The 27,056-nt window shown below is 42.3% G+C and overlaps 2 protein-coding genes across 2 annotated transcripts; one reads left to right on the top strand and one right to left on the bottom strand.

Annotated features, from left to right (window-relative positions):
• Positions 1 to 229: 229 nt before the first annotated feature.
• Positions 230 to 13,562, top strand: zhx3a (zinc fingers and homeoboxes 3a). The gene is made up of 3 exons (XM_076994312.1): positions 230 to 473; positions 9,279 to 12,313; positions 13,125 to 13,562. The coding sequence occupies exons 2-3, from the start codon at positions 9,435 to 9,437 to the stop codon at positions 13,156 to 13,158; spliced, it is 2,913 nt and encodes a 970-aa protein (XP_076850427.1). The 5' UTR covers positions 230 to 473; positions 9,279 to 9,434; the 3' UTR covers positions 13,159 to 13,562.
• Positions 13,563 to 14,870: 1,308 nt separating this feature from the next.
• top1a (DNA topoisomerase Ia) lies at positions 14,871 to 25,999 on the bottom strand. Its single transcript, XM_076994313.1, has 21 exons — positions 25,846 to 25,999; positions 25,333 to 25,357; positions 21,803 to 21,899; positions 21,425 to 21,524; positions 21,221 to 21,267; positions 20,801 to 20,893; positions 20,467 to 20,551; positions 20,275 to 20,369; positions 19,988 to 20,103; positions 19,310 to 19,431; positions 19,099 to 19,221; positions 18,813 to 19,000; positions 18,215 to 18,359; positions 17,952 to 18,095; positions 17,521 to 17,706; positions 17,310 to 17,378; positions 17,101 to 17,215; positions 16,857 to 16,984; positions 16,640 to 16,734; positions 16,365 to 16,514; positions 14,871 to 16,219 (listed from the first exon to the last, which is right to left on the bottom strand). Exons 1-21 carry the CDS (start codon positions 25,876 to 25,878, stop codon positions 16,117 to 16,119), a joined length of 2,259 nt encoding a protein of 752 aa, XP_076850428.1. The 5' UTR covers positions 25,879 to 25,999; the 3' UTR covers positions 14,871 to 16,116.
• Positions 26,000 to 27,056: the final 1,057 nt, after the last annotated feature.

The raw sequence follows: 27,056 nt of genomic DNA, 5'->3' as shown, positions 1-27,056 counted from the left end.
ATACTACTAGCTAGCTACTACTCCTAATAATAATAATCTAAATAGTCTACTCAAGTGAGTCTGTTTTAAACCCTCTGTTCATTTAAAGACCCAGTGACCGAAATTTTCTGCTCCATTTTGAGGCTGTCAGACGTGTGCGTATGATTCACCCTGTCTCTCTCCTCAAAAGAGGGGCAGGATTTTTGGGTATGGGTGACGCTTTTAATCACGTGCCCTTGTTTGAGAACGCACGGCGTACGTTTCGTTCCCCTCTCACTCGCACCAGTGTCAAACCGGCACAATGAGTGAGTCCTAAAGGAGCAAGTGTACCTTGCTGTGGTCACCAACGGGTTCACACTAGTTCATAGGGTTCATCTGAGGAGAGGGTTGAGCCCCTCCTCCTCCCCAGAGACCCACAGCGGAGCTAATCTAATGTTATTCATTTCTGTATCAATAACGGATTTTCATTCTTAAAACACCGGACCAGCGAAAAGGTAGGGGATTTTACCTAATATAAGTTGTACCTACTGATATCGAGAATGTTCAAGCCTTCTCAACGCAGGGTACTTTACGTTAGACTGGCATAGCTTGTTATTCTACCCATGCAGCGTAGCAGCAGTCAACGCAGTTTACATGAAGTCGCCTATGTATAAAATGGCGACAGTAGATTGGGGAGTGCTTAGTTAAAATTTTTGGGAATAGTCAATACTTGCGTCTTTGCTCTGTGCCTCACAATATAACTTTCATTTTATTAAATGAAAGTTGCAAGCGTGTTGGCGTAAAGGTGAATAGAATCAGGGTTAACTTACTACTTCGTTGCAGTTTGAAACATTTAGGTTGTTCGGTGCTCTATCTGCTTCCAATTTGATTACTCGCACGCTACATGCTCGCGAGCCCGTGTGGTTCGCGAGCCTGTGTGATCTTACTGTACGCGAGACGCTTTTCCTTTTCGGCGCCTTTTCCCTTCTTTGGATTTAAAGGCGGTTAGATTTTTTAAAAGTAAAATTCGAGATAGTGATGTTTCACCGTACATCATTTTATTACAAGGTGCGACACAAGGGAAGAAATAATACAAAACACGATTATTCTCATTCTTAAATAAAAAGGCCTAAATATAAAGCTAAGTTTCGACTTACTGAGATCGTTTTCACTCAACTACAGTACTGTGAGATAACTATCACCCACAGCCAGTAAGCTTAGAAAGTGCCATTTCACCTGTTAATATACCAAAGCTGTACTGAATCCTAACAGCGCTCTCCTAAAAAATGACTTACCCCTACTCTGAAATCACGCCTTGTAAATACCAGTATCAACAAGGCTCTGCAACGTAGTGTTATCTAGGGGAAAATCTGTCAGCACTCAGCGTGATCTCATGGTCTCCTGTTTCTTGTGTTTGTGAGAAAAGGCGGTTTATATTCAGCACTGTTTATAGCGTCCGTGTGCATTCTATATATCCTGCAATCATCTTGTGGAGAATCCCGCCCCCTTCCTCCCGGCCTTATTTTATTTACTCCATCTTAACATTTTATTTAGCCATCCTGGAAAAATATCCGAGTAAAAGTTTATTAAAACATAAAACTTTGAGATTTGTAGTTTCTGACATTTTTGTCTTGGTTCTCTAGCAGTCTTGTAAAGTACAGCTGTTTTGGGTGAAAGTCAGTTCCCTGTGCGTGAATATCCCTCCACTGGCCCCTCTGTACGGTTCGAATGAGGCCAGGCATATTGCCTTTCTTTCTAATCAGAAGCAGTTAGGGACAAGGACCAGTTTGCCGTGTGACTTGCTTCTTTAAATTACGTGTGGAATGGTGCAAAGACCCTGATTGTCAGCTTACCATATCAATTAATTGACATAAATATACAGGTAATCATGAGGCAAAACACCAATTTTGTTTGATTAAATAACAAATTTTAAAATTCCCCAAATAATTTTCTCTCCAAACTATCATCATCTATCACAATTAATATCTAATTATTTAATTAACTTCATTATGAGTAATTGGTAGTTTATTATCTGAGTAGGCCATTATAATGGAATATGGTCACACCCATAAATGACTTGCTATTGTCTTGTTATAAAATGTTAGTCTTACACACACACACACACACACACACACACACACACACACACACACACACACACACACACACACACACACACACACACACAGATAACTGACGAAGAAGTTGCTTTTTTTTGTTTTAAAAGTTTATTACGATGTTCATTTGGTCATGTGATTTATTTATTTATATAGTTAATTTATTTAGCATGCTTTAGATTCAGAGGATGTGTAATACATGTAAGCGTTTGCTCACACAGGGAATTAATTATTTTAATTCAGCTGCATTCTCAATCCATTTCAATCATGCAGGTGACAATCATTAATAAGAAATAATATATAATGAAGGCCTTCTAAAGTCACTCAGAATATTGTTGGATTCAGAGATTTTTCTAGCTCAAAGGACGGTGGGCGTGTTTAACATCCAGCACATGAACGATCACAGAGATAGAAAAGTACTCCCAAACCCCTTTTTAAAGGAATCCTCACCTAGCTTCGCTGTTTTTCAGACAAACTTGGCGGGGTTTACCGGGAGCAGAGCTTGTGCAGCAAGTGTTTCGACTCTGAGCTCGGCTTGGTGTGAAGGAACTGGCATTTGCTGAGACCTGGCACTTGTCTGTGGTTACAATGTCAGCCATTTTAGGCTGGACAGTACAATTCATGGAGCACCGCCATCTTCCATTTTGTTTTTAATCAGTATCATCCTAGCTATCAAAGTAAGCACATCTCACCAGTTCTAATCTATTATGTGTTGCTCAATAAGAAATGAAATCTGGTGGCAAACTCCTCCATTGGTCTCTTGTGTAGACTTTTGTCATGAGACTACTTAATCATTCCATAAACAAAATCTTTCCTATTATATATATATATATATATATATATATATATATATATATATATATATATATAAAGAACCAAGCTGAAATCCATTTTTGTTTAGTGTATGTTATAATGGCGGAACGGACAGAGCAAAGTCTGTAGGTATTTCAAAATTCTAAAATTGGCAAGTGCTGTAATGGTGCAAAAAGCTTGGAATTTGGTCTTTTTTGGAGGGTATAAAAGACGTCCCCCAAGTGTGTGAGCAGAGGAACAGAGGATCCAGTCCCCTGAGTGTGTGGTGGGCAACTGAACCGAAGGGAGACGGGTTGCTATGGCAATGTTAACACATGAGTGGCAGTGCAGACTGGCCTCCCAGCAGCTCCTGCAGTAGTGACTGAGGCGGGGGGGGGGGGGGGGGGGGGGGGGCAAGGCGGGTACTGCTGATGGCACCTGACACATTGCAATTCTCTCTCTCTCACACACACACACACACGCGCGCGCGCGCCTGTGACTAGGTATACATTAAAAGTACGGGTTTCCCAGAAATAGCTGAGGGGACTTCAAAGTACCTACTGGTGGCATTTCACTAATGAGTCACATCCGTAAATGAAGGTGCACTGTTATAGGACGTCTCAGTGGAGCTAGAGTCTCTACATAATTAATGTGGACATGTTCGACTCTCATATAAATGAAAAACCTCACGCGTACAATGCAGTGGGAGATGACGGCATGTTATCGCATGTTCTGCCCACAACCTGGCACATGTATATCCAGACATACAGGAAATGTAACAAAGGCATGCCAGTGGAAAGGGCACAGCACAGACTATTGCTTCCAGCTTAGTATCACATTTCCCTTGTAAATGGAGGTGCCATTACTCGGAGTCAGACTGAATGAAAGCCTGGCACACTTGAAGACACTGAAGAGCACCGGCCGACCCCAGCGTTCCTTAACCTAAAGATGGGCATCTAACCGTCAACGTGAGGATCTATTTCACTTCAGAATATTAACTTCATTTACAGCACAAATGAATTCACCACATGCTGCACTACAGTTGACAAGCAGCCGGCTATCACAGTGAGGTTTCTGGTTGTTTTTTTTTTTTTTGTTTGTACACCTGGCGCACTAGTGTTTCTGCAGAGGAAAGATGCCATAGCTGCCTCATTAAGTGTTGTACCAGGAGTTCAATAAAGGACAAGCAGGCAGTGCTTAAATCAATAATGAGGGAAGAAAGAGGAGTGCATAAACCCCATTCCACATCCTCTAAGATCGCATACCATAGGAAATATAAAGCCGCTTTTACGTCATTTGTATGTTTTTATGACATAGCAAATAATAAATGTTTACAATATAATACTTTTTAATGTAAATTCATGCATTCTATGTATTAATTTATTATACATAAACATTTACTTCACCATACTAATTTATAATACATAAACATTTATTTCATCATATTAATTTATACTGCCTAAACATTTATTTCACAATATTAATTTATAATGCCTAAACATTTATTTCACAATATTCAATTATAATACATAAACATTTATTTTACCATATTTTGATTAAGTATCGATCAAAAATACTGGTTTAGAAGTGGAAGGAAAAAAATAACAAATGCAATTTGATATGATATAACAAATCATACTGTAATAAATTCAGCCTGGAATGTTACTGAAAAGCACGTAGTACAGAGTAAACGCACATAGTGCAGAGTAATGTAACTCACATTACAGTGTAAAAAGAGCAATATTAATGTAGATTGTTTTTTTTACATAATATTTAATAATGATTAGGAAATACAAGTAATAAATTGCATTTCTTTTGTAGACTATTTAAATAGTATAATATTGTACATTTACAATGTAACCAATAGATATTTGTGAGTGTTTAACTGAATAAAATTATAATAATTAAAGGTTATTCATAAGTGCTGTTGCAGACATGTGTTTATGTATTTAGTAGACCGTTATGGTTAAGACTATATGTAACCGTGTTTATCCTTGAGCGTCCCGGGTGGTCAGTCGTTCTGTAACAGTGCGAGGAAACAGGAAGCCTAGCAGAGAGCATCTTCTCCACATGTAACTTTTATTAACGACACTGCGGTCAATAAGATGCACGTACAGCACTGAAGTCAGACAATGACTGACAAAGAATGTAGACAACACGCACACTTAAATACACTCATGACAAGACACGAGTGTAACACATAGTGTGATAACGAGACAAGAGACAGGTGATACAAACAACACAGGAACACACACACACACACTCTAAGAAACACACATGGATGTAAGCACACGTAGACACAGGGAGGAGTCAGGGGCGGACCATGACAGAACCCCACATTGAGGGAGGAGTCAGGGGCGGACCATGACAGAACCCCACACCAAGGGACACTTTCTCCTGAAGTGCCCAGAACCAGCAGTCCGACCCTAGACCCGCAACAAAGGGCGGGACCAGACTACAGACCTCCCTGGAGCATCCTTCCCTGGGGACAGTCCGCCAATGGACCAGTCTACGACCGCTTCCCTGGGAAGACAGGGAGAGACAATGACAAGACAAACTCAGGGACAGAAACAGTCACGGGGACTAATACAGGCATGCTTATCGACACAGGCACATAGGAAACACATGGACATACACACAGAGGAACAAAAATGAATGGACTCTTAGGACGCCATGTGCAGGGGGCACAGTGTGGGTGCAGCCACGGGCGGAGGTCGCTTTGGTGCATGCTGCTTCTAGGACCGGCTGGAAAGCACGTACCTGCCTCCGGAGCTGGGAGGCGTGGCTCCTCCTCCTCCCTCTCTCCCTCCTAGTCCGAGTCCTCGGAGGGGGGCGCCCAGACTCTGGTCCAGGGGCTGTGTGTGCCCCAGGCCTTGGAGGGGCACACCCTCGTGGAACACGCACTGTCCCTGGAGGAGCGCCACCTCTGCCTTCATCTCAGAGACAGAAGTGGCAGCAGCTTCCTCCATTGGGGGACTCCCCTCTCTCCACACAGCACTCCTCCTAGTACTCTGAGTCCTCCAGGGAGGAAGGAGCCCCAGAGCAGAGCTCAGGGGAGCCCCCTCTGGAGTGCCAGGGCTGTCTCCTCCTCCCTCTCCCCCTCTGGGTCAGAGTCCCCTGATGCTTCCTCCACCTTGGAGGGGGGCGCCCGGACTCTGCAGGGTAGTCCCGCCCTGAGATGGCAAACCCCCCCACAGCTAGGGCAGGGGCCACAACGCTCAGGGGAGCTTTCACGGTCATAGAGACCGTACTCCGGGAGTGACTCCTCTCCCTCAGAGGAGAGCAAGAGTTGTAGAACTAGCAGGCTGGTCTACCCTATGACCACAGGATGAGAGAAGTTCCACTGGAAACCAGCCAGCCGCTTTTCCCCCCCAAATCAGAGGGGTTAGCAGGAGGAAGGGGACGGCACCTCTTTCTCTTCCTGCCGTGTTTATCCTTGAGCATCCCGGGTGGTCAGTCGTTCTGTTATGGTGCAAGGAAACAGGAAGCCGAGCAGAGAGCATCTTCTCCACATGTAACTTTTATTAACGACACTGCGGTCAATAAGATGCACGTACAGGACTAAAGTCAGACAATGACTGACAAAGAACGTTTAAATACACTGATGACAAGACATGAGTGTAACACACTTAAATACACTGATGACAAGACATGAGTGTAATATAGCGATAACGAGACAAGAGACAGATGTTACGAACAACACAGATGAACACACACACACACACTCTAAGAAACCCACATGGACATGAGCACATGTAGACACAGACAAATGTACACATGAACACCAGCGAACTTGAAGGAGGAGTCAGGTGGACTGTGACATATATATGTAATATATATATTCAGTAAAGTGTTATGTTTAAGCAGTTTGAGTTTCAGATGTGCTTCATTTAAAAAGAATTTAAAATCAACTTCAATTAATAATTTTACCTTTTATAGATATATGAATTAAACCAATATGATGACATCAAAACCTATGACATATAGATCATTAGTCTCAGAACCTTCAGTACTTCCTCTTCACAGGTGTCTTCAGGTGAAAAGGCATTTAGTTCTGCCGCATGGACAACAAAAGTATCAGAGCACGTCTAGTAGGAGGGAGAGTGTTTTGTACGGGAGGGCATAGTTCACCCCTGAGCTGAAATACGAGTGCCCTCTTTCACAGCACTTTTCAATAGCTCACTGTCTGGAAAACCTCTTGTCCCGTGTCTCATCATAGGTGTCGTTGGCCAGATAAAGCATCCCATTCTTTGATGGGCGACCTGCTTTTTATGTCACATTTTCTGAGCTAACTCTTGCTTCTCAGGTAGTAATCAAGCAAGCACTAAGGTGCCTGTGAACGTAGTTCTAGTTAAATCCATTTCGTTCAAACATGCAAATTGTCAGAAAATGAGTAAAGTAACCTACATTTGTAAACGTGTAATAATTTCATACATCAATGTAAATTATTTGAATAGTAAGTAGAGCATTCTATGTAGTTTTCTTAATGGAAAAAACCCTAATTGTTAATCCCTATTCTGGGTAACCACTGATGCATAGTGCTTGTTCTGACCGGTAACTGTGGGTGTGGTTAAGAGCAGTGTGATTTAATGAAGTGCCTTATGACCTCTCAGCTCAACGTACAGTAAATGCCCCTGTCTGGATGTAGAGAAGTGGGATTACAGCATAAGATGATGGTGACCTACTTTACATTTTTTCCCCTGGCAGGAAGGCAGCCATCATGAGAAGTAAAAAGGGTGAATTGGAGAGAGGACGTCACGGCCCTGTCTGGGAGCACAGTGTATTCTGGGCAGTCAGTTCAGGGTTTTTTTAATTCCAGAACGGTTTCATCTTTTATTTAAAAGACAGGCAGCCACACTGAAAAAATGTACACATGAACACCACATTTTTATACAATACTTATTTATAGTCTAATGAAAGACATGTTGAAGAGAACCAAACCTAAATCAGAAGCTCAAAGGTTCCATTAACACATTTTAGAGATGGAAAATCAAACCTGATAGTGTCATTATTCATTGTCTATTTATTTGCACGATGACTGAGACTCTCCAAATGAGACAAAATAAGTTGGGTGCTAACAGATGGAAAAGCTTGAAGAGGAAGATAAAGTCAGAGACAAAAGACTACAGTACTGCTGGGCCAGCTGGGGAGAGATTTGACAGAGTACTGAGAGAACACTGTGACTAAACATACAGTACTGTGAGAGTACAGTGAGAGTATTGAGAGTGCTGTGCGAATACTAAATAGACATAAAGTACCGTGAGAGAACTGTGAGAGAATTGGAGATGTACATGCAGAGTACTGTGAGAGTATTGAGAGTTCTGTGAGAGTACTGGGGATGCACACATAGTACTATGAGAGTATAGAGAGTACTGTGTGAGTATTGGGGATGCACATACAGAGTACTACGAAGTCACTTAATAGACATAAAAGAATTGTGAGAGTACTGTGAGGGTATTGGGTATGTACACACAGTACCGTGTGGACACCGAATAGACTTAAAGTACTGTGAGAGTATTGAGAGTACCGTGAGAACACTGAATAGACAAAGTACTGTGAGAGAATTGGAAATGCACATATAGTACTGTGAGAGTATTGAGAGAAATATGAGAGAATTGGGGATGCACATATAGTACTGTGAGTGCACTGCAAATACACATAAAATACCATGAGAGCACTGGGAATACATATGAAGTACTGTGAGCACATTGGGCAGAGACATAAAGTAGTGGGAGAGGAGCAGGGATGTGCACACAGAGAACTGTGTCTTTACTTTCAATTTTTGTGTTCCAAGCTCATAAACTAGGCTGCATATGGTGGAGCGCCCAGAGTAACAATCATTACAAGATATTTACATAATTGTTAAAACAGAACAGGCGGAAAAATGTGAACCACAGATGAACCTGAAAAGGCCCTGAACCGCCTGAGGAGAATCGTGCGGGGGAGTGTGGCGGGCAGGCAGGCAGGAGATATATGGGAGGAGGGGGGGAGCATATGTGGGTCTGGCACACTATGTAAAACTACAAATGCAGGTTTTTTGATAGAACTGATTTTGTGCCCAAAAAGAAATGGCAGTGGTTTTGTGGTGGGCTCTGTCTTGTAAACGCATTCATCTATTGACGTACTTTTGTTGCTAGTACTGTTTTTTCTTTTCAGTTTTTCTTTTTTTTTTGTTTGTATTTGACCATAACATCAGACACCATAACATTCATACATCACTGCTTCACTAGATATGACTCATATAAGAATCCAACTGTTAAAAGTGAACTTTGTCTAGAGTCCATGCTTCTTAACACAGATTACATACCTGATCACCAGTGCTCTTTCCAGTGAATGGTTTCTTCCTGGTATATTACAGTAATCTCTACTCACCTCTTGTTACTTTTGTTTCATTGTTTTGTCCATCCACAGACTCCTAGTGTTGCTAGATCACTACTGTGCAATGGGGAAAGGTTCTACACTGAAGACCTGTGACGTCATAATGGCAGTTCTATGACACAGAAGGTCCATCAAACTCCTGCACGTGGTCCTGACTCTTAGATCGTTCTTCACAGTCAATGCTGCAGCATGGCGAGCAAAAGGAAGTCCACCATTCCCTGCATGATTCCGTCCAAGAACAAGCACCTGCGAGATGAAGCCATGCTGGGATGTTTACCAGAACTCCTGCCCACTATACCTGAAGACAGCATTCTACGCATCTCTGGTCAGGAGGAGGAGGAGGAACAGGGGGCCCCCCACGATCCCAAACATGACGGCAACACATACTGCGAGCGGGGAACATACATCTGCCCGCCATGTGGATTTGAAATGTCAGATCTGAACCTTTTCCTCAACCACATGGACAGCAGTCATATGGACTTTCACACACAACCAATATTTTACTGCCTGAATTGCAAGGTTTCGCTGGCAAAGTTTGAGGGCCTGGCATTGCATAACGCAAAAGTGCATCCCAAGCTGCACACAGCAGGGAGTCCTGACAAAGTATCTTTGCAGGTTACTAAGCGAGATGGAGTTCTAATAGTGGAACAGACAGTGTTTACAGAAAGAGAGGATTTCAGTGAGACTGGTATATGCACCACAAAGACCCCAATCATGAAGGTGGGGAAAGGACAGCACAAGAGAATTGTAGTTTCTCACACGGTTGAGGTACAGAGGCCAGACTTCAGTGTTGACAAGGCCATGGCAGTAGCTAATGGCACCACAGGGAGGAACTTGCCCCCAGCAAAAGCACAAGTTCTGACTGGTGCTGGTTCTGTCCCAGTGCTGAAACTGCCAAGCACTCACGGCATACCAGTAACACAGAACGTAAGGCAATCTATCCAATCCGGTTCTGAACCAAACAGTGATCTCCCAAAAGTAATGATTCCTTTAAGCAGCATTCCCTCCTATGATCCAGCCATGGATTTAAGCAGCTTCCTAAAGACTTCGTTCGGCAAGTTCCCATACCCCACCAAAGCAGAGCTCTGTTACTTGACTGTGGTGTCGGGTTTCCCTGAGGAGCAGATTAAGCTCTGGTTCACAGCTCAGAGGCTGAAACAAGGCATCAGCTGGTCTCCTGAGGAAATCGAGGACACGAGGAGGAAGATGTTCAACACTGTGTTCCAAGCTACACCTAAAGCATCACAAAGGCAGTCTCATCTACAGTCTCCCCAACACTGTGTCTCTGTTAAGTCCACGTCCACAAGCTCCGGCTACATACCGCATGCACCAAAGGGCAGTGTGTTAGGATGGAAAGGAGGGGTCATAGTCGCCCAACCTGGCATAACCCAAGTTCCCCCCCTAAGGCACCAATCAGTGGCAGATACACCACAGGTCACTGTTCGACATGGGATCATCGCAAAGGAACCTGGAAATGGGTTGTTCTCGCTGAAAGCTGAAAGCCGAGCCGATCACAGACACGGTCAAAAAAACGAGACTGGAACCAGTGGCCCTGGCACAGCTAGTGGCTCAGCCGCCACAAGTGGGTCAACGAGCGTTAATCAGAGACAAAACAGTAGTTACAGTGAAGGCAGCATAATGAACTTGACTAACATTGTCAGGAAAATTGATTGTAATGTAAATCACAGGAACACTAATTGCACCAGCAGATCATACGCAAGCGCAACTTTGATGTGCGTACAGGAGAACCCCGTGACTGGCGACACAAAAGAGAGCAACAGTGCCACCAGCAGCAAGACCAGCAATGGAAGCATTTACAAAAGCACCAGCCACAGTACTATTTGCACTACAGCGGAGGGCCACATCTCTGACTACACCAGCAAAGCAAGGAACGCTGACTCCAGCGTCATTTGTAGCAGCACTGCAGCAGGTGAGTTTTCGCCAGTCCTCACCCACAGCCTTAGCGTCCAGACTGGTAGTCTGTTGGATCCGTTCCTTAGTAAGAGCAAGAGCAAACTGTCTGAGCACCTAGAGACTTTAAAGCACAGCTTTATCCAGAGCCCGTTCTCAGAACAGTCAAAGCTTATGGCTGCCAGGGACGTGCCCGCATGGGAGGCCGATAAACCGTACGGTAGTAGCTTGACAGAGTCACAGTTGGTTGCAGAGCCATTTCTCAGTAATGTGCCCTCAACCTCTTCTTGCTCAGATGATTCATGCCTTCAGGAGGATAAAAATAAACCCTCCTCTAAGTCTCTTCCTGCTCAAGTAGAGAAACTTTCCCCAAAAACAATTCTGGGAGCTTCTCAGGTTCCATCTCCAGACTTCACTGCCATTCACTACAAGGACCATGAACCCCCTGCCTTAGCGGATGCTCCTCAGACATCTAAGGTTGTTGTAGACATGCCAAATTTTAACAGCAAAGTTAAGCAAACTGACGACAGGTTTTTGGAGCAGCAGAAGAGTCAAACAAACAAAATATTTTACAACACTAACAAAGACGAGCACTCTAGGATGGTGCACATGCTACACACTTCAGAAACGGACGAGAGTAAGAAGACGGCTCCAGGGCGTGGGATGCTATTGCCCCAGCAGCACAGAGAACAGCTGGACCAATGGGAAGGGAGCAGCTATTATGATCAAAATCCCAACCCCTTCAATATCAGCAGCTTAAAGCCCCTCAGAGAACATGAGCACATGTCTGAGGGCAACAGGAGGAAAATAAATAACCAGCAAGTGGATAAGGATGATGGTTCCAATTATGAAAATGGGTCTTCAAAGTGGCGAGCAAGCAACCGGTATACAGCAGCTAAAGAGCATTTTGTTGAGGGTGATAAATATATCAATAAACATTTAAAGAGGCATGATGACCAGACTAACCATAGGGAGCTTGAAACTAATCCTGAATATCTCAGCTCGGAACGACAAAGTATTTTTCAGAATTTTGACACTCGAGTTCCTGCAGCAGCGAAGAAAAATTTAGAAGGGAAAGAGGAGACTGTGGAGAAAGCACCAGCAAAAGATCACTGGCTGATGAAAGATGGGGAGCACCAACAAGACACTCAGTCAAGGTAACACCTCTCTCCCTGCAAGACAGCATCGTGGGAATAGACTACCAATAAGAGCAAAGATTAACATATCGTCATCTTACCAGCACTTTATCTTAAAAAAATCTTTTTGGAGGGGGCAATATACAATTTGGACAAATTATTACAGGGCATTAGTATTCATTTTATGGTGTTTTTTAATCGTCTCAATGCACAACCATTTTTCAGTAGTTTGCTTTTTTTTTTTTTTTTTTTAAGACGTTTGTTCATATACAGTATTACTTGTCAGGAAAACCGAGTTTAACCATGTCAGCCAACATGAAGTAGCACATGCACTCAGACTGAAACAGCTGGAGAAACAGTAAAAAGATTAGCCTTGCAAAAACTATTATTAGGAGGCAAGCAGATAATGGATATCACTGCCCACTGTTCTGGTGTCTGTGTGCGACTGACATCACACAGCAGAAAAACAGCTACACTGTTTCTGAGCCCAGCTGAACAAAAATGAACCCTGCAAGGATTAAAAACTGTTAATTCAGCGCTGGAATTTTTCCTGTGCAGTTCAGCAATGAATTTGTGAAATTATGCTTGTATGACCAGGTATTAAACATAACCAGCTGTCATCATCCATTTCAGTCAAGAGTGCGGGAGTTATGATGACAAAACACAGATACACAGATTTTAAAGATCCCGTTTATGAATCGTGTGTGTGCAGTAAATTGATATACTCAGACAGGTGCATGTTTAAGCCTCTCATATGTAAACCTGATCATGGCACTGAGGTGGTCACTTTGAACAGGTTTTATATCAATCTATTTTTTTTCTTCATCTACAGAGACTGTATGAGAGGAGAACTTCTGAAAGTATGAGGACCCCCCCACGTGAACACTCGCATACGCTCACAAGTGTTTTAACCGTTCCGATATACGACAGCAGAACAGACTGTCAGTGAAGGACATTTGTGGCACGCACCCTGCCATTGAGTGGCAGAGGTTCAATTGTAGGTCAGACTTCATTTTGTAACAGGCAAAAAATTATGTAGGATGCTACAGTGTAAATGGTTGTAATTGCACTACTGAAAGTGTTCTAGACTGTACAAGAAAAAGTGTATCAGTGGGATGTTGTGATACTTCGTACTATTTCAAATAATCAGCACTTCTGCATTGCCTTGAGTTTTATTTACTTATTTTTCCTTCTGTATGTCCAGATTGAAGAAAAAAAAGCTTAAGAGCTGTTTAATTTTCATAAACAAAATTTGAGCAGTTGCAAGTTTTCACTCTAACCTGCTATAGTGTTTGTTTGCACAGATGAGAGATTAGCCAGACATGGTAACATTGCCTTAACAGTCACCCATTTACGTGTATGACTAGCTACCCGACTTGCTTCTCAGCAACTGTGTTGTAAAGTCAGTGATGGGTATACAAAAGTGTGGGTTATAAATCCCAAAAGAACTGCTGCTATACTTTTTAAAGGAAACTGAGTGTTTTTTCTTCAAAATATAATGTGAAAGGTTAAAAAGAAGTGGAAATAATTTGTTAACTTATAATAGAAAGAGCTTGAAACAGTGTGCTTACAATCCAAGCGAGATGGAAGTCTCAGACCGCCAAAACAAGGGTTCCGCTAACTGGATATTCCCTTACGTTTATGAAGTTGGGGTCTTTTTCTTTTATTATTTTAATTTACACATTATGCATCACTGATATGCTGCTAAATTGAAAAGAAAAAAAAAAACTCCAAAGTGAACAACCTAAAGGTGCTTCTCATCCCAGCTCATTTGCATTTGTATATCATATGATTATTTTTAAAACAGAATATTAAAATCTGGACTTACAGTATTATTCACTTTTTCATTGTGCAAGAATGTCAGAACACATTACACTGTAGTGTTACTCTGTCTACACATTAAAGTCAGCGATAAATGGCCTAAAACTGGAAGATCCTTCTTTAATGGAACAGTAGCCCTATCTTTTATATTGTACTAAGATCAATAAATAAGACACCTGCAGATTTAATCTCAAACGCTGCTTGGATCACCCACTAAATCTTTTCACAGAGCCACACAGTTTTCTCCACAACACGACTTCAGGACACTACGATGTAATCCAATAGATACGTTTTCTACTTCGAGGACAAAGCCACAGCATCGTAACTGGTCTGTTGGCTATCAGGAATGCAACCGCCCCCCCTTCACTCCCCCAAACCGTGAATGACCAGAATACTTCCTTGAGAAGTAGCAGAGAAAGGTTCACGGAGCACTTTTCAAAAAGAGATGAAACCTCATCAGAGCATCCAGCTTGGCTAATACCTCACGCAACCATGACTTCCAAGACAAACAGATGGAGGCCTTTCCCCCCTCCGGGTCCTCCCTGAAGGCTGTTTTTAGGGCAGACTGAGTGATTATTTCACAAGGGTCTGTGAACACAGGAAATCTTTCATCCCCGTTACTGTATGCACAGAACTCATTTGGAAGTATCAAACACAGCCTTTCCCATCCAGTTCCAATACGGTGATGCAGTAAATCTTAAAATATACTTGTGTTAAAGCACAGGTAAAAGAAATGCATAATATAAACCATGTAGGATATGTTGTTGTAGGAGTTTATTCTTAAATAACCTACAGTGAGCAGATAAACAAAAAAGAAAACCATGATTGGAGGCCATGACATGAAATTACACAGCTGCTCATGTGAAAATTTCAGAATGGTGCAGAGGAGGAGTAGCATTAAAGAATTCACATTAACACCCATGTTAAAATATTTGTATTCTATCTTTACACAATTAAAAAATAGAACTGCCTACAATCATAACCTTTTTTTTTTTTTTTGGCAAAATTGATATCCCTCACATAACCCTTTTGGAAAGAAAAAATGTTTTTCCTTTCAACCCCAAACAATACATTATAATAATGATATCCAATACGTTATAATAGTGATATCTTCAAGTAACAGATAAGGGAGATTTTTTTTCCTCATGGAAACAGTCATCAGACAGCAAGTTAAAACCAGATGGAGACTCAAAGCTGTGCAGAGAAATCTGTAAGATGTCGGTAATGCAAAAGAAAAAAAAAAATTGGTTCACATTTATGCTGAAAACAAGTCCCTGATAGAAGCTGTTAAAACAAAACAAAAACAACCCACAATTCACATTCTGCCTGCTTAAGAAATAGTCAACGCTGTAGTATTTCCTCTTCCAAATATTTTAGTTTGTTGTATGGTTACACTTTACACGGTTCCAAGTCCAGTTAAAAAAAAAAAATGATCACACACACACACACACACACACACACACACACACACAGCTTTCCATGGTCAGACCTACAACCTCTCACAATGAACACACATTTCTTTTCCTAAAAAGGCCCACGGGTGTATTTAAGGAACTGATTTTTTTTTCTTCTATTAAAATATAGAATATTAATAAAGAGGGCTAAAATACACAAAAAATAAAATAAAAATGAAACATGAAGCAACTGGTTGTTGAACACAGCAGCACCAGGACCACAGATTTGTATGGTTGGGACATCCTTGTGCACCTGGGCCCAAAGGGGACAAAGTCAGTTAAAGTGGTCAAATGTGGAGTCATGATGGCTTCAGCCCAGAAGGCCCGATCAGTCCTCAGCCAAGGCCACACCCCCCCTCCCCTCAGTCCTTTACTCCACATCAATTCCCTTATCAGTTTTATTTTCCTTTTTTGTTTTTTTTTTTCCTTTTTTTTTTTTTTTTTTTTTAAATACACCTGCTGGAATAACGTATGCTAAAAGGTATTTATATATTAAAAAAACAAAGGAAAAAAAAAGGGAGAGAAGCGCTATTAAAACTGCAACAGCACTTAAAACTCAAAGTCTTCATCTGCCATGTCAATGGCCCATGCAAACTTCTCACGCTGAGTTTTATTGTAGATCTTCTCGACGGGGATCCCCCATTTCTTGCACCTGTGGGCGTGTCCACACATGCCAGAAGTTTAGCATCACAACAATAATTCAGGGAGTGTGGCATTTCACATAAGAAACGCTCATAACCGACATCAACAGTAATGTAATGTAACGCAAGTGTGCGTGGGCAGCGGACCACACTCACCAGGCTACACTAATGCGCGGGTCCAGGTAGTTGAGTTTGGAGGTTCCCAGGGCAATCTGCTTGTTCTCCTCGCGGTCAGTGGCCTGTACCTCCAGCTTCATCAGCTGCTCCTCGATCCTCTGCACCGCTTTCTTCTTGCTCTCCACGGCTCTGCGTTCAACGCCACAACACAATTTCAGAGACTCCCACTGGAGACGTCCACCCCAAAACCCCCCCGAGTGGATGGAGAGCCAAATTCCACTGGGCGCCCTCCAGGCAAATATTTTCTTACTCACTTCTTGGATTTCTCATCTCTGCGTACTTTGGCGTCAGCCTTGGCACTCTTTAGCTCTCTCTTAGCATCAGAAAGCTGGTCTTTCTTGCCATCGATCTGGTTTTAATGGGCACATGAACACAGGATCCACGTCAGAAAGGGCCCATAAAACGACACATAAACAGAAGACCTTGAGCAGCATACAAACGACTTAAAAGTATCTGATAATAAATCCATACCTTTGATTGTAGATTCTGCATGGACTTTTCAAAGGTCTTAGGAGGCGCCCTCTGGTGGTTACACAGGATGGCTACTGCCCTGTTGGCCCGATTGTAGGAGAGGATCTTGGCAGGGACGTTGTCTTCCGCTATATACAAGGAGGATGTTGGTTAAGGTGAAAAATGGCATTTTGCATGTCATTTTAACATTCAGTTCACAGAGTGATGTCACTCCGGAGCTGAAAGCCCATCAGATTCATCTTACGGCTGGTCAGTTCCTTCAGTTGCTGCTGCAAGGTGATGGAGGCGTTGTAGGTACGGAACACTTTGGCCGTCAGGCCGTCCATCAACTCCTGAAGATGCTTGTTAAGAATGGTGGTCTGAGAGAGAGAAAAAAAGTGTTACAATCATCCGTGGCTGTTTTAATGTTGTTGGAGTATGTAACGTGAATCCCCTAAATATGCCGAGCCTTACATTGAGGCGGTCAAACAGGTCATCCTCTGGCTGTTTGTTCTCCATGAAGAGCTGAAGGTTCTTGAAAACCTAAGTAGAAATGTGAACAGAACTGGAATTACGTACAGCTCGAACACTGAAGCTGTGTACAAGTGATGGGGGTGCAAAAAAATAAAAATAAATAAAGGCCAACACCTGGACATTTTTGACTCGAGCCGGCCGGTAGTCTTACCCGCTTTTCCACAGGGACTTTGTTATAATAACGGATGGAGTCCTTTCCCAGGAAGTCGAACTCCACCACGTATTCTTTGCCATCCTTCTCTGGGTGCAAGGTGATGTGCTCCACCCGGAGGGAGCAGCAGCCCACCGTGTCAGCCGTTTCACCTTCCTCCTTCTCGTTACCTGCTCTCAGGGCCAGCTACAGAGCACCACAGCGAGACACACTCACTACAAACATCCGCTTTGTCCCAAATGTCACATTTACACCAATGCACCTTACAAATTAATCACTTTCTGGCACCCAACTACAGAACTGAGGGGGAATAAACACACATTATGCTTATTAGATTTAAAACAAAAGCAAAACCCCTGTATGTAGTACCTCACTGCTACGATGTCGCTGCGCTAGCAAAGATAAATGTGCGCAAGTAAAACTGCAATAACCTTGTCAATGAAGTACAGGGCCACAGCTCTCTGTCGGATTCTCATCTCTTTCGACTTCCAGTCCTCGCGATACTGAGCCCTCAGGCGGTCCACACACTTCTTCAGCCGCCGGGCTGTTTCATACTTCTGCCAGTCCTTCTCACCCTGTGAGATCCAGCACAAGTGTTCCATAAACTCCAGTTTAGACCATTTTAATTTTAAAGAGGAGAGCATTTCAAGACCTTTCTCTCCAGGTCACATGACAACTGGAGCTTGACTTGTACCTTAATTCTCGAGCTGGGGTTCAGCATGATGTATTTGATTGCACCCTGGATATTCTCAGTCCAGGACACCAGCCATGTCACCTTGTTGTCATGACGCACCTCCTTCCACTTAGTTCCAGGGGGTGGTTTGGGATGCTGAGAGTCTCTACAGAGGAGAAAAAACAAAGAAATTCACGCTACCTCACACACTCTTGTCACTGGTTCCCATCTCCCCAGTTGCAAAGTCGTAATTCTCCGAAGTTGTACAAAAAGTGTTTGAGGTGCACCATACAGGTTCTGGCTTGAAATTATTCATTATTCACTGACGATTTGAGCATGAAGACTCAATACGTTAGCAAACAAGCAGTCATGGCAAAAAGGACATGGTAAGAACCCAAGCGGGGGGTGTTGGGGAATTATGAAATGGATCCGATTCAGACATCACGTCCTGGTCAGCATGCTCCACCACATTCAAACATTAGCAAAAACAACCGTAGCGATATAATCTGCATGAATGAGGGTAGAGTGAAGGCTTCTCCCATCTACCCCACGGGTTGCTTAGTCTTGTGCTTCTGCTGCCCCGTGGCTGGTGGGCCACGTGTGCCAAGTGCAGACATACTTGCTGCAGTTGATGATGATGTCCTCGGGGCGGATACGCCGCTTCAGCATCCCCATCTTCGGGTGGTCTCCTCGGCCGCGGAACAAGCCCGGGGGCTCGATGCGGAAGTTGGCGATGCGCTCTTTGTGATTGTCCATAACACAGAAGCCATATTCCTGCAGTATCCGCTCATTCTCCTCTTTGATTTTCTGAGGGGGGACAGGGGAGGTGGGGGAGATTGAGTACAACAGCCAAGAGGCGGATCCTGTCCCGTCGTGGTGAAGGGCTAGCCCCTGCTGGAGGATACCTGCTTCTCCTCCTTAGTCATGGCTTTCCTGGCCTCTGACTGAGCCTTGAAGAATTCGCTCATTTCCCTGAAGTCACACTTATTCAAGTCTGTGATTTTAGTCTTCTCTTCTGCAGTCATTTCCTAAATCACAAAATAAAAATAAATAAATAAATAAAAGAAACACTCATTTTCTACAAGAGATGATAGAGAAATCCCTCAACATTAATACCTTCCTCCAGTCTTTAAAAAAGTTTTTCCGGAATATGTCCTTGGTGGTGTATTCATGGTCCAGCATTTTAGCAAAGAATGTTGCGACTTCTTCTGCCCCGGGGCTTAGTTTCATATGCTTACCTGAAGGACAAAAAAACAGAAAAGATTGTGCAGAAAGATGAGTGGAAGAGTCAACACAGGGACAGAAATGAGCATATGTGCATTTCATTTACTCTGGTCCACAGAGTCTATTTTCAACCCCAGCTTTGACAAACAAACAGTTTCAAGGTATATTTATACATAACCTAATTAACTAACCCACTGCCCTTGTGACATGACAGACTTTGCTGTTTTATACACTGGTCAATGGATTATTCAAGCTTAAATACTGCAAAGTGTTTAAGCTCCATCAGAACCTGCTGGACAGAGACAGGTTTACCAGCACTCATGACTTCCGTAAGGTTGTGCTGTGTGTCATTATAAATGGAAGGAAACAACCACTTTAACTGGGGGCACAGACGTATCCTTCAAAGTCTAAACAAAGAAAAATGTTTAAACACCCCAACATCTGTTTTTTTTTTTTTTTGTTATGATGGCCAGTCCGTGTGATTGAAAGCGCAGAGTCGCTGCATACAACCAGCACGGCCTCCTGCTCGGCTGCCCATACAAACACAGTTCTGGAGCTTCAAGGACTCACAATCATAATAGAACTTGATGTTGCTGGGAAGAGGTTCATACGCAGGAGCAAACACTGGACCCTTGTGTTCCAGAAACTTCCACTTGACCCCATCTGTGTATCTCTCTTCCTCCCACCTACAAACACATGGACAAGAGGAAAACAAACGCACATCTTGACATGGTAAGACAAAAGCTCCATGCAGTGACAAATCAATTAAACCCATTCTCGACTGGTGAGAGAGTAATAACAACAATGCTAAGCAGTTTCCTATCTGGCCCATAATATGAGCAAATATGAAACTCAACCATTTCCACTTCTCTTCGGGTTCCTTCTTTGCCTTCTTCTTGCCATCTGTTCCCACTTCTTTCTTCTCTTTAGATTTCTTTTTGGGCTTAATGTCCTGTTTAAAGACAAAGTACCAAATTCATTTGCAAGCGCTCGAATGGGAAGGGGACTGAGAGGTGGTGAGAGGATGAGGGATGAAGGATCGCACATACCTCCAAATCCTCTGGTTTCCTTTTCTTTATTTTCTTTTCACTTTTATCATTCTCGGTTTTGATTTTTTTTGGCTTGAACTCAGAGCTAAAAGAAAAAATAAAAAAATAATAAAACAAACTGACTAAACAAGTCACATTTTTTTTGCTTTGTTTTTTGTTTAAATCAGAATCACATTCTTCATGTCTTTCAGCTTCTACATCATAAACATTTTGGCCAAGGCGAGACTGTTGCATTTGGATTCGAGACCCAGTCACATTCACAGAACTGCAGTTTTTGCATCTGTCACCCAGGGAACAGACAGAAGAGTGTGAAAAGAAAGCTGCGTCAACTCACTCCTCATCATCACGCTCTCTCTTCAGGGACTTGTTATGTTTGGGCGAGTGGTAAAAGTCTTCATTCTCAGGCTCGGACTTTATACGAGGTGGGCTGCAGGACCAGAGGGGGAATTTAGTTATTTATCACAACTCACCACGTTAAATTTGTTAGAATATGTTTCATCAAAGGATAAATGAGCACAATAAGATATTTTCAGACCAAAAGGGCCTGCAATCGAAAAAAAACAAACAAACCCCTAAACAAACAAAAACACGCCAATGTATAAAAAGGCAATAATCATTAACCAAGTATTAAAAAAGAGAGAACGAGAGAGAAAGAGCAAAAAATGAGTCCTGAGAGAACAAAGACGAGGCAGAATGGAAAATGTGTCCCCATGCTTGCATCATTCATCCGTCACAATCTGTTCTGGTTACCCACCTAGCAAAGCCATTCTCTCTGTCTTTCTTGGGCTCACCATCAAAAGACTTCAGGGAGGAAAGGAAAGATGGTCACTACCAGCATTCATTACTGGGCCACAATACATTCAATACAACAGTGTGCTCAAGTAGAACAACAGATGTTTAGAGAATGCCAGTGTGGGGGGGGGGGGGGGGGGGGGGGGGGGGGCTGGACAACATTCACCTTTTCCTCCTTCCTCTTCTCTTTGTATTTGTCCTTGGGCTTGTCTGACCCATCCTTCTGTTTCAGCCTCTCTTTCTCTCTGTGTTTATCCTTGTGCTCACTGACGAGGTGCAATAAAACATGCAACACAGTGCGCTCAGTCCACAGCAACATCAAAATTAACTGCAAATGGAGGCCAATCGTGTTCATGGAGGAAGCTACACATGCAGCCAACATTCCTTCCTGTGGCCTTCCAGGTCACACCCTGCTTATCAAAACACTGGGCGAGGGGCCACGCTCGAGCTGAGAACTATAAAGTGTAGCACGCATGCACTCCACACCATCTGCAACAGCAGGGTGGAGCGGAGACAGCGGCTGAAGGAGAGCACAGAGCCATACCTGTTGCTGTACTTTGATTTTTCACGGTCTTTGTCTTTTTTGTGGTCCTTGTGTTTGTGTTCTTTCTCCTTATACTTGTCTTTCTGTTTATGAGAATCTGCCAAGGAGGAAAGCAAAAAATAGAAAAACAATAAAAAATTGTGCAACACACAGAAGGGACAATTACCACCTGGCATCAACACACCACTAGTGAAGCAGCAAACATACTCCAACTGAGTGATGAGGGGAGGAAACAGGGATGCAGGGCTGGAGACGCTGAAAACTGACGTCAAGTTTAGTTTTTTTTTAATCCATTTTAGTTTGTCAATTGTGTAATGCCTCCCTTAACTGTTATGAAATCACCAAGTCCTGCCAATGAAAGACAGACTCAGCCCCGACTGCATAACATGTTCTTGTATCGTAAACACTTTCACAGAGGAGGGAAAGAGAAAAAAAAAAAAACAACAAAAACAAAACAAAACACACCAGTGTGAAAAAAGGCAGAAAGGAAAACCAAATACAAGAGGAAGAGAGAGAGGACAAAGAGACATGGATAGATATTCTCCAGCTCAATGAAGTGACACTACAGTGTACTCTGCCTCTGCACAAAGACCATGTCTATCCAAGACATCTCCCTGACTGCATGGCTCAGACACACAACTGACACTATCTATAGAGACACTGTAAAGACCCACATAGTTTCCCCTCGTGTCCTTGCCTGACCTACTGCCAGCAAGCTAGTCACACCTTGTAGATTTTGGCATCTCAACCCTCAAAGTGAAGAGGCGTCCAGTTCCTGTACTGGCTACTGGTGAATGTGTTTACAGTGGGGCCTTTCTCTCCAAGGTTCAGCCAACCAGACTACTGCTCTGGGAATCGTCTACAGTGATGCGGATTGGATTACACAGAGCCAGAGGCGTTCCACTGAAACCATAGAAGAAGCAGAGCACCTTCTGTGGGAAAGGAGTGTGATGTATTCCCACATGCCTCAGGTGCACTGAGCCTTTTGCCTTGTTCTGCCATCTGCAAGCATATGCTAAGCCAACGGTCAAGCCCGTGGAGGGAGCAACCTCCAAACCAAACAAACATCGTCATCACGCACATGCAAAAGGGAGACCGCTGATAAAGAAACTGCACCACAACATTAAAATGAATTAGAAATGACACATAAACCACCATTTATTTTATGTCTGTGCCACCGATGGTCTGCAGCAGGGCATGCTGGGATTGTGCAGCTCATCTGCTGGATTTGTCCTTCACACAACTTGATGCAGTCCGCTGGTCCTCAGAACACAAGTTGAATGGCAGACTTGCTGCAGCATTTAATTACATTTCCTAATCAACTGGTCGAAAATCCCCCCCCCCCCCCCCCCCCCCCCCCCCCCAATGCAAAGCTAGGTATGATTTAATTGTAGCTGAATTGTTCACCATATCAAATGCATGGACATGTGGAGCAGGGCAAAACTTTGTGAACAGCACCCTCCAGTGGCAAAACACACCTTTATCCACTGCCAGACACATCTGGTGTTTTCTATAGCAAATGCCCTAATATATGCCAAGTACCACATATATTGGGGCATTTGTGTCTTTGTAAACACAAGCATGTATATTCAGCTCATAAAAGTAAATAATCTAGTTCATCTGTCACACATGGGTCATTCTAAATCAAAAGCTGTTCTGGGCATGAACAGAGAACGCATCTGTAACGCATCTTTACATTACAATAAGGAAACTAGCAGAATTGTTTGAATAGCATGGACCCTGCAAGCTTGCTTTCTAAAGAATTTTTAAAAAGACACTAATGACACTGTAAAGCAAATGAGTTACTTGCATTTAGAATCATGTTCAAAGTGTCAAAGTACAACTATTGTCATGAAATAAAATAGCAAGTCCTTCTTTAAAAACTAATTCTGCTTTAAAACATATAGGTGTTCCAGAGATCTGGAGATAGTGGAGTTTGGGTTAGAACCACAGTATAACCTCCACCACTTTCTCAATTGGCCAATGAACTGCAGAAACGTCAGCAAACATATGTGGCATCATGAAGATGACACACATGGACAAACTAAGCTTGCCCAGACACTACCAGTTCAACATTTCTGCAAAGCAAGACCACAACCCACACAGGGAATGATACAGCAAACATCAAAACGCAAGGGGTACTGAATGGTTGGTTTCTTAAAACGATAAGAAACTTTGTAAAACAGTGAGTTTGCAAAACTTACACCTCAGACTGTACAGGTATGCATTAGTAGCTTTATACAAGTGGAACTGCTGCTTAAAAAACCCTCAACTTCGGTGCATGCACAAGAACTTTTTATTCTTGTTCTGGAAGCATTATACTAGATTACCATGGATACTTTTTAATGGATAACAGAACTGACTTTGGTTTCTAAGGACATTTTTTTTTTATTTTGTGACTGGGTTATAAGATATAGACAAAATACACAACTACAAGAGCAAGTGAAATTACATATTACATAGAATTAACAGTAGTAATAAATTTCTATCATTTATCAAATTTGACTAAAAATAACATGAAATTAAACTTTATGTGGCAAATTACACTTGATTTAGATAGTTACTCTACAGTGTAGTAAAACGGAGGTTTGTCTTTTAAAGCACCTGTAAATCACAATCTAAAGTAGTGTTAAACACAGTCGTTGGGAGTCTTGGAGGAAGGAGAAACAATAAAATTATGACCACAACTCCTGTGTGCAAATGCTTGTTGTAACTTGTCCAAGTCTAAAAAGCTCTTTATATCGACAGCAACAACAAAAAGCTCAAGCAAAAAAAAAAATCATCAGTGCATTTAAAATGTTCCTTCTAGATGAAATTGATGATACATATTGTCATCAGTACAAAGGTCAGTCTCTAAGCAATGTGGTTTTTTTCTTTTTTGTGCCAAACTCCAGTAACTTGTATTACGAAGTTAGGAAATGTAACGAACACATTTTCGACAGATAGTGGATATACATCAGTATATACTTAACTAGGTCTCTAAAACGTGGTCATGGACAAAAAGCGTTCATCTAAAATATATATTAATATTTAAATATATATACATATAAACATAAAAACAAGCAAACACGGCACATAAGTTCATTTTTACAAAGGGGAACCAAAATAGATAACACGTTTCTCTTTGCTTCGCCTCCATATCATGTCGATCTGCACTTAATGTTTTCTACATTCAGACCGCTAGGCAGAGAAAAAGAAAATGGCGCAGAGACTAAGTCCTTAGCCCTCAAACCCCTACTTTCAAAACCCGGTTAAGACCAGACATGGCACCTTTCAACTCCATCAAGGGACTATTAGGAAAATCGATCTGTTTAACTACCATAATCCGTGATCTAATGTAGTAAACTGCCAAAATAAATGCTGTTTCAAAGGCCTCAATGTGAACAATAGGCGCCTGTCAGTGAGCGAGGGGGACTTAGTCTCTGGACGCCATTTCTGTCCTTAAAAACTAACTGGCCGTCAAGCGAGCTGGAGAAGTGAAAACAGTAGTTAGGTACTGTTGTTGGCGTGATTTAGCAACCAACACTTACCACTATATTTGGATCCAGAATTAATCTGTGGAACAAAAAAAGGAATTTAGGTTAGACTATGTAATATCAATTGAAAACTTGCTAGCTAGCTTGCTAACTTTCAACTTGATAACCGGACGGTTAGCATGTCGCTGCTCACGCGCACAAGCTAGATAGCGCAGCTAGCCAGATAAAAAAACCCCAAGGCCAATAGCAAGTATCACAAAGAAAATAAATAATTTGCTTTTTAAATTACATGTACGACACAATCGCTACTTCACCTCAACGTATAAAACCCTGTCAAGAAAAAAACCAAATCAAGGCGTGACACTATTACACTGCGTTCAGATCCAGCCTGAAGTAACAGCAACTAGGTCAGCTAGCGGGTTAGCTTAGCGGGCTAAGGAGCTAGCGTGATAGCTCAGCTGGTGGGGAAAAGCCTATTGCTGCGAAGGCAATTTAAACATCAAGCTAGCTTTACAAACAACCAAAAAAGACAAACGCCTACAGCGTTAAATGTAGGAAAAACATTACCTGGGAATCGTTATGGGAATGGTCCCCACTCATTCCTACTACCCTTATTTTCTAAAAACGAGTTTAAAACGCTAAAGAGTAAAATGCCGGCGAGGAGATGTGGGTAGAATGAAGAAAGACACAATTGTGTAACAGACTAAGTCTGAAATTTAAGCAAGTGCGCATGTGCAAGACGTTTAAAAGGGTGAAAAAAACTGGTTCGCAGCGTTAAGCTCCTCCCATACAGCGTGCCTACACTGTAGGTCCTGCCTATATTCATGACCAAGTTCTCCTCGTAGCCATGTGGCAACAAAGGCTGATAGTGCTTCTGTGCTGACACTGGTCTCGGTGTTTCAGGTGAACATGAGGTGTTCTAAAAAATATTATTTGTGGTCAAAGTGCCAGTATATTATAATTCGCGCTTGGTAACAGACACAATTCACAACGTATTTTTCCTGTTTAACTTGATAAAAACATAGTTTAAACTATAACAAAACTGAATGATGCGTTACTTTAAAATACTAGAAAAATGCTTGAATTCGCATAGTGGCAATTAGTTTGTTTAGCTCCGTTGTTGCCTGTAGGAGTACCTAAAATCATAAGGCATAGGCTACTACCTTTCTGCTGTCTTTCCCGGTAGCTGTGTTACTATACTTCAGTTACTCAATTTAGTCTTGTTCAAGCAGAATAATCTGTTAGAGATAATATTTCTGATTTCCAAGAAAAAGCAGAGCTGTTTAAATAATTTTAAAAACTCAGATGCCCAATCTGTCTTTGTAATTCTAGATTAAAAACCCAAAGGTCTTAATTCACACTTTTTATATACTCAAGTTATTTGTTTATAAATCGCCATTTAAAAGTAGGCCTAATGCCACCGTTTTTTCACGGGCCTTTGTTCAGACATCACTAATTCACGATCATTTTACTATCCGCTCCCTCCCCTTCTTTGGTAGGGTAAGCATCTGAATGTATTGTGTTCGTTTCTCCATAAGGGGGAAGCCTCGTGTTGTAGAGGCTAATCACACAACTTGCACTGCACGCATGGAAGCGCCAAATGTTTAATATCTACATCTGTCATTCTAACATTTTGTCTGTGCTTACACACACACACACACACACACACACACACACACACACACACACACACACACACACACACACACACACACTTATCGTGTTTTCCCTTACCAAAAAAAAGTATACTTAAAGGTTATTTTTTAAGTAAACTTAAG

The sequence above is a fragment of the Brachyhypopomus gauderio genome, unplaced genomic scaffold (assembly GCF_052324685.1).
Source record: "Brachyhypopomus gauderio isolate BG-103 unplaced genomic scaffold, BGAUD_0.2 sc138, whole genome shotgun sequence".
Taxonomy (NCBI): domain Eukaryota; kingdom Metazoa; phylum Chordata; class Actinopteri; order Gymnotiformes; family Hypopomidae; genus Brachyhypopomus; species Brachyhypopomus gauderio.
The sequence above is the reverse complement of the archived record's forward strand: the minus strand, read 5'-3'. Positions and strand labels throughout refer to the sequence as shown.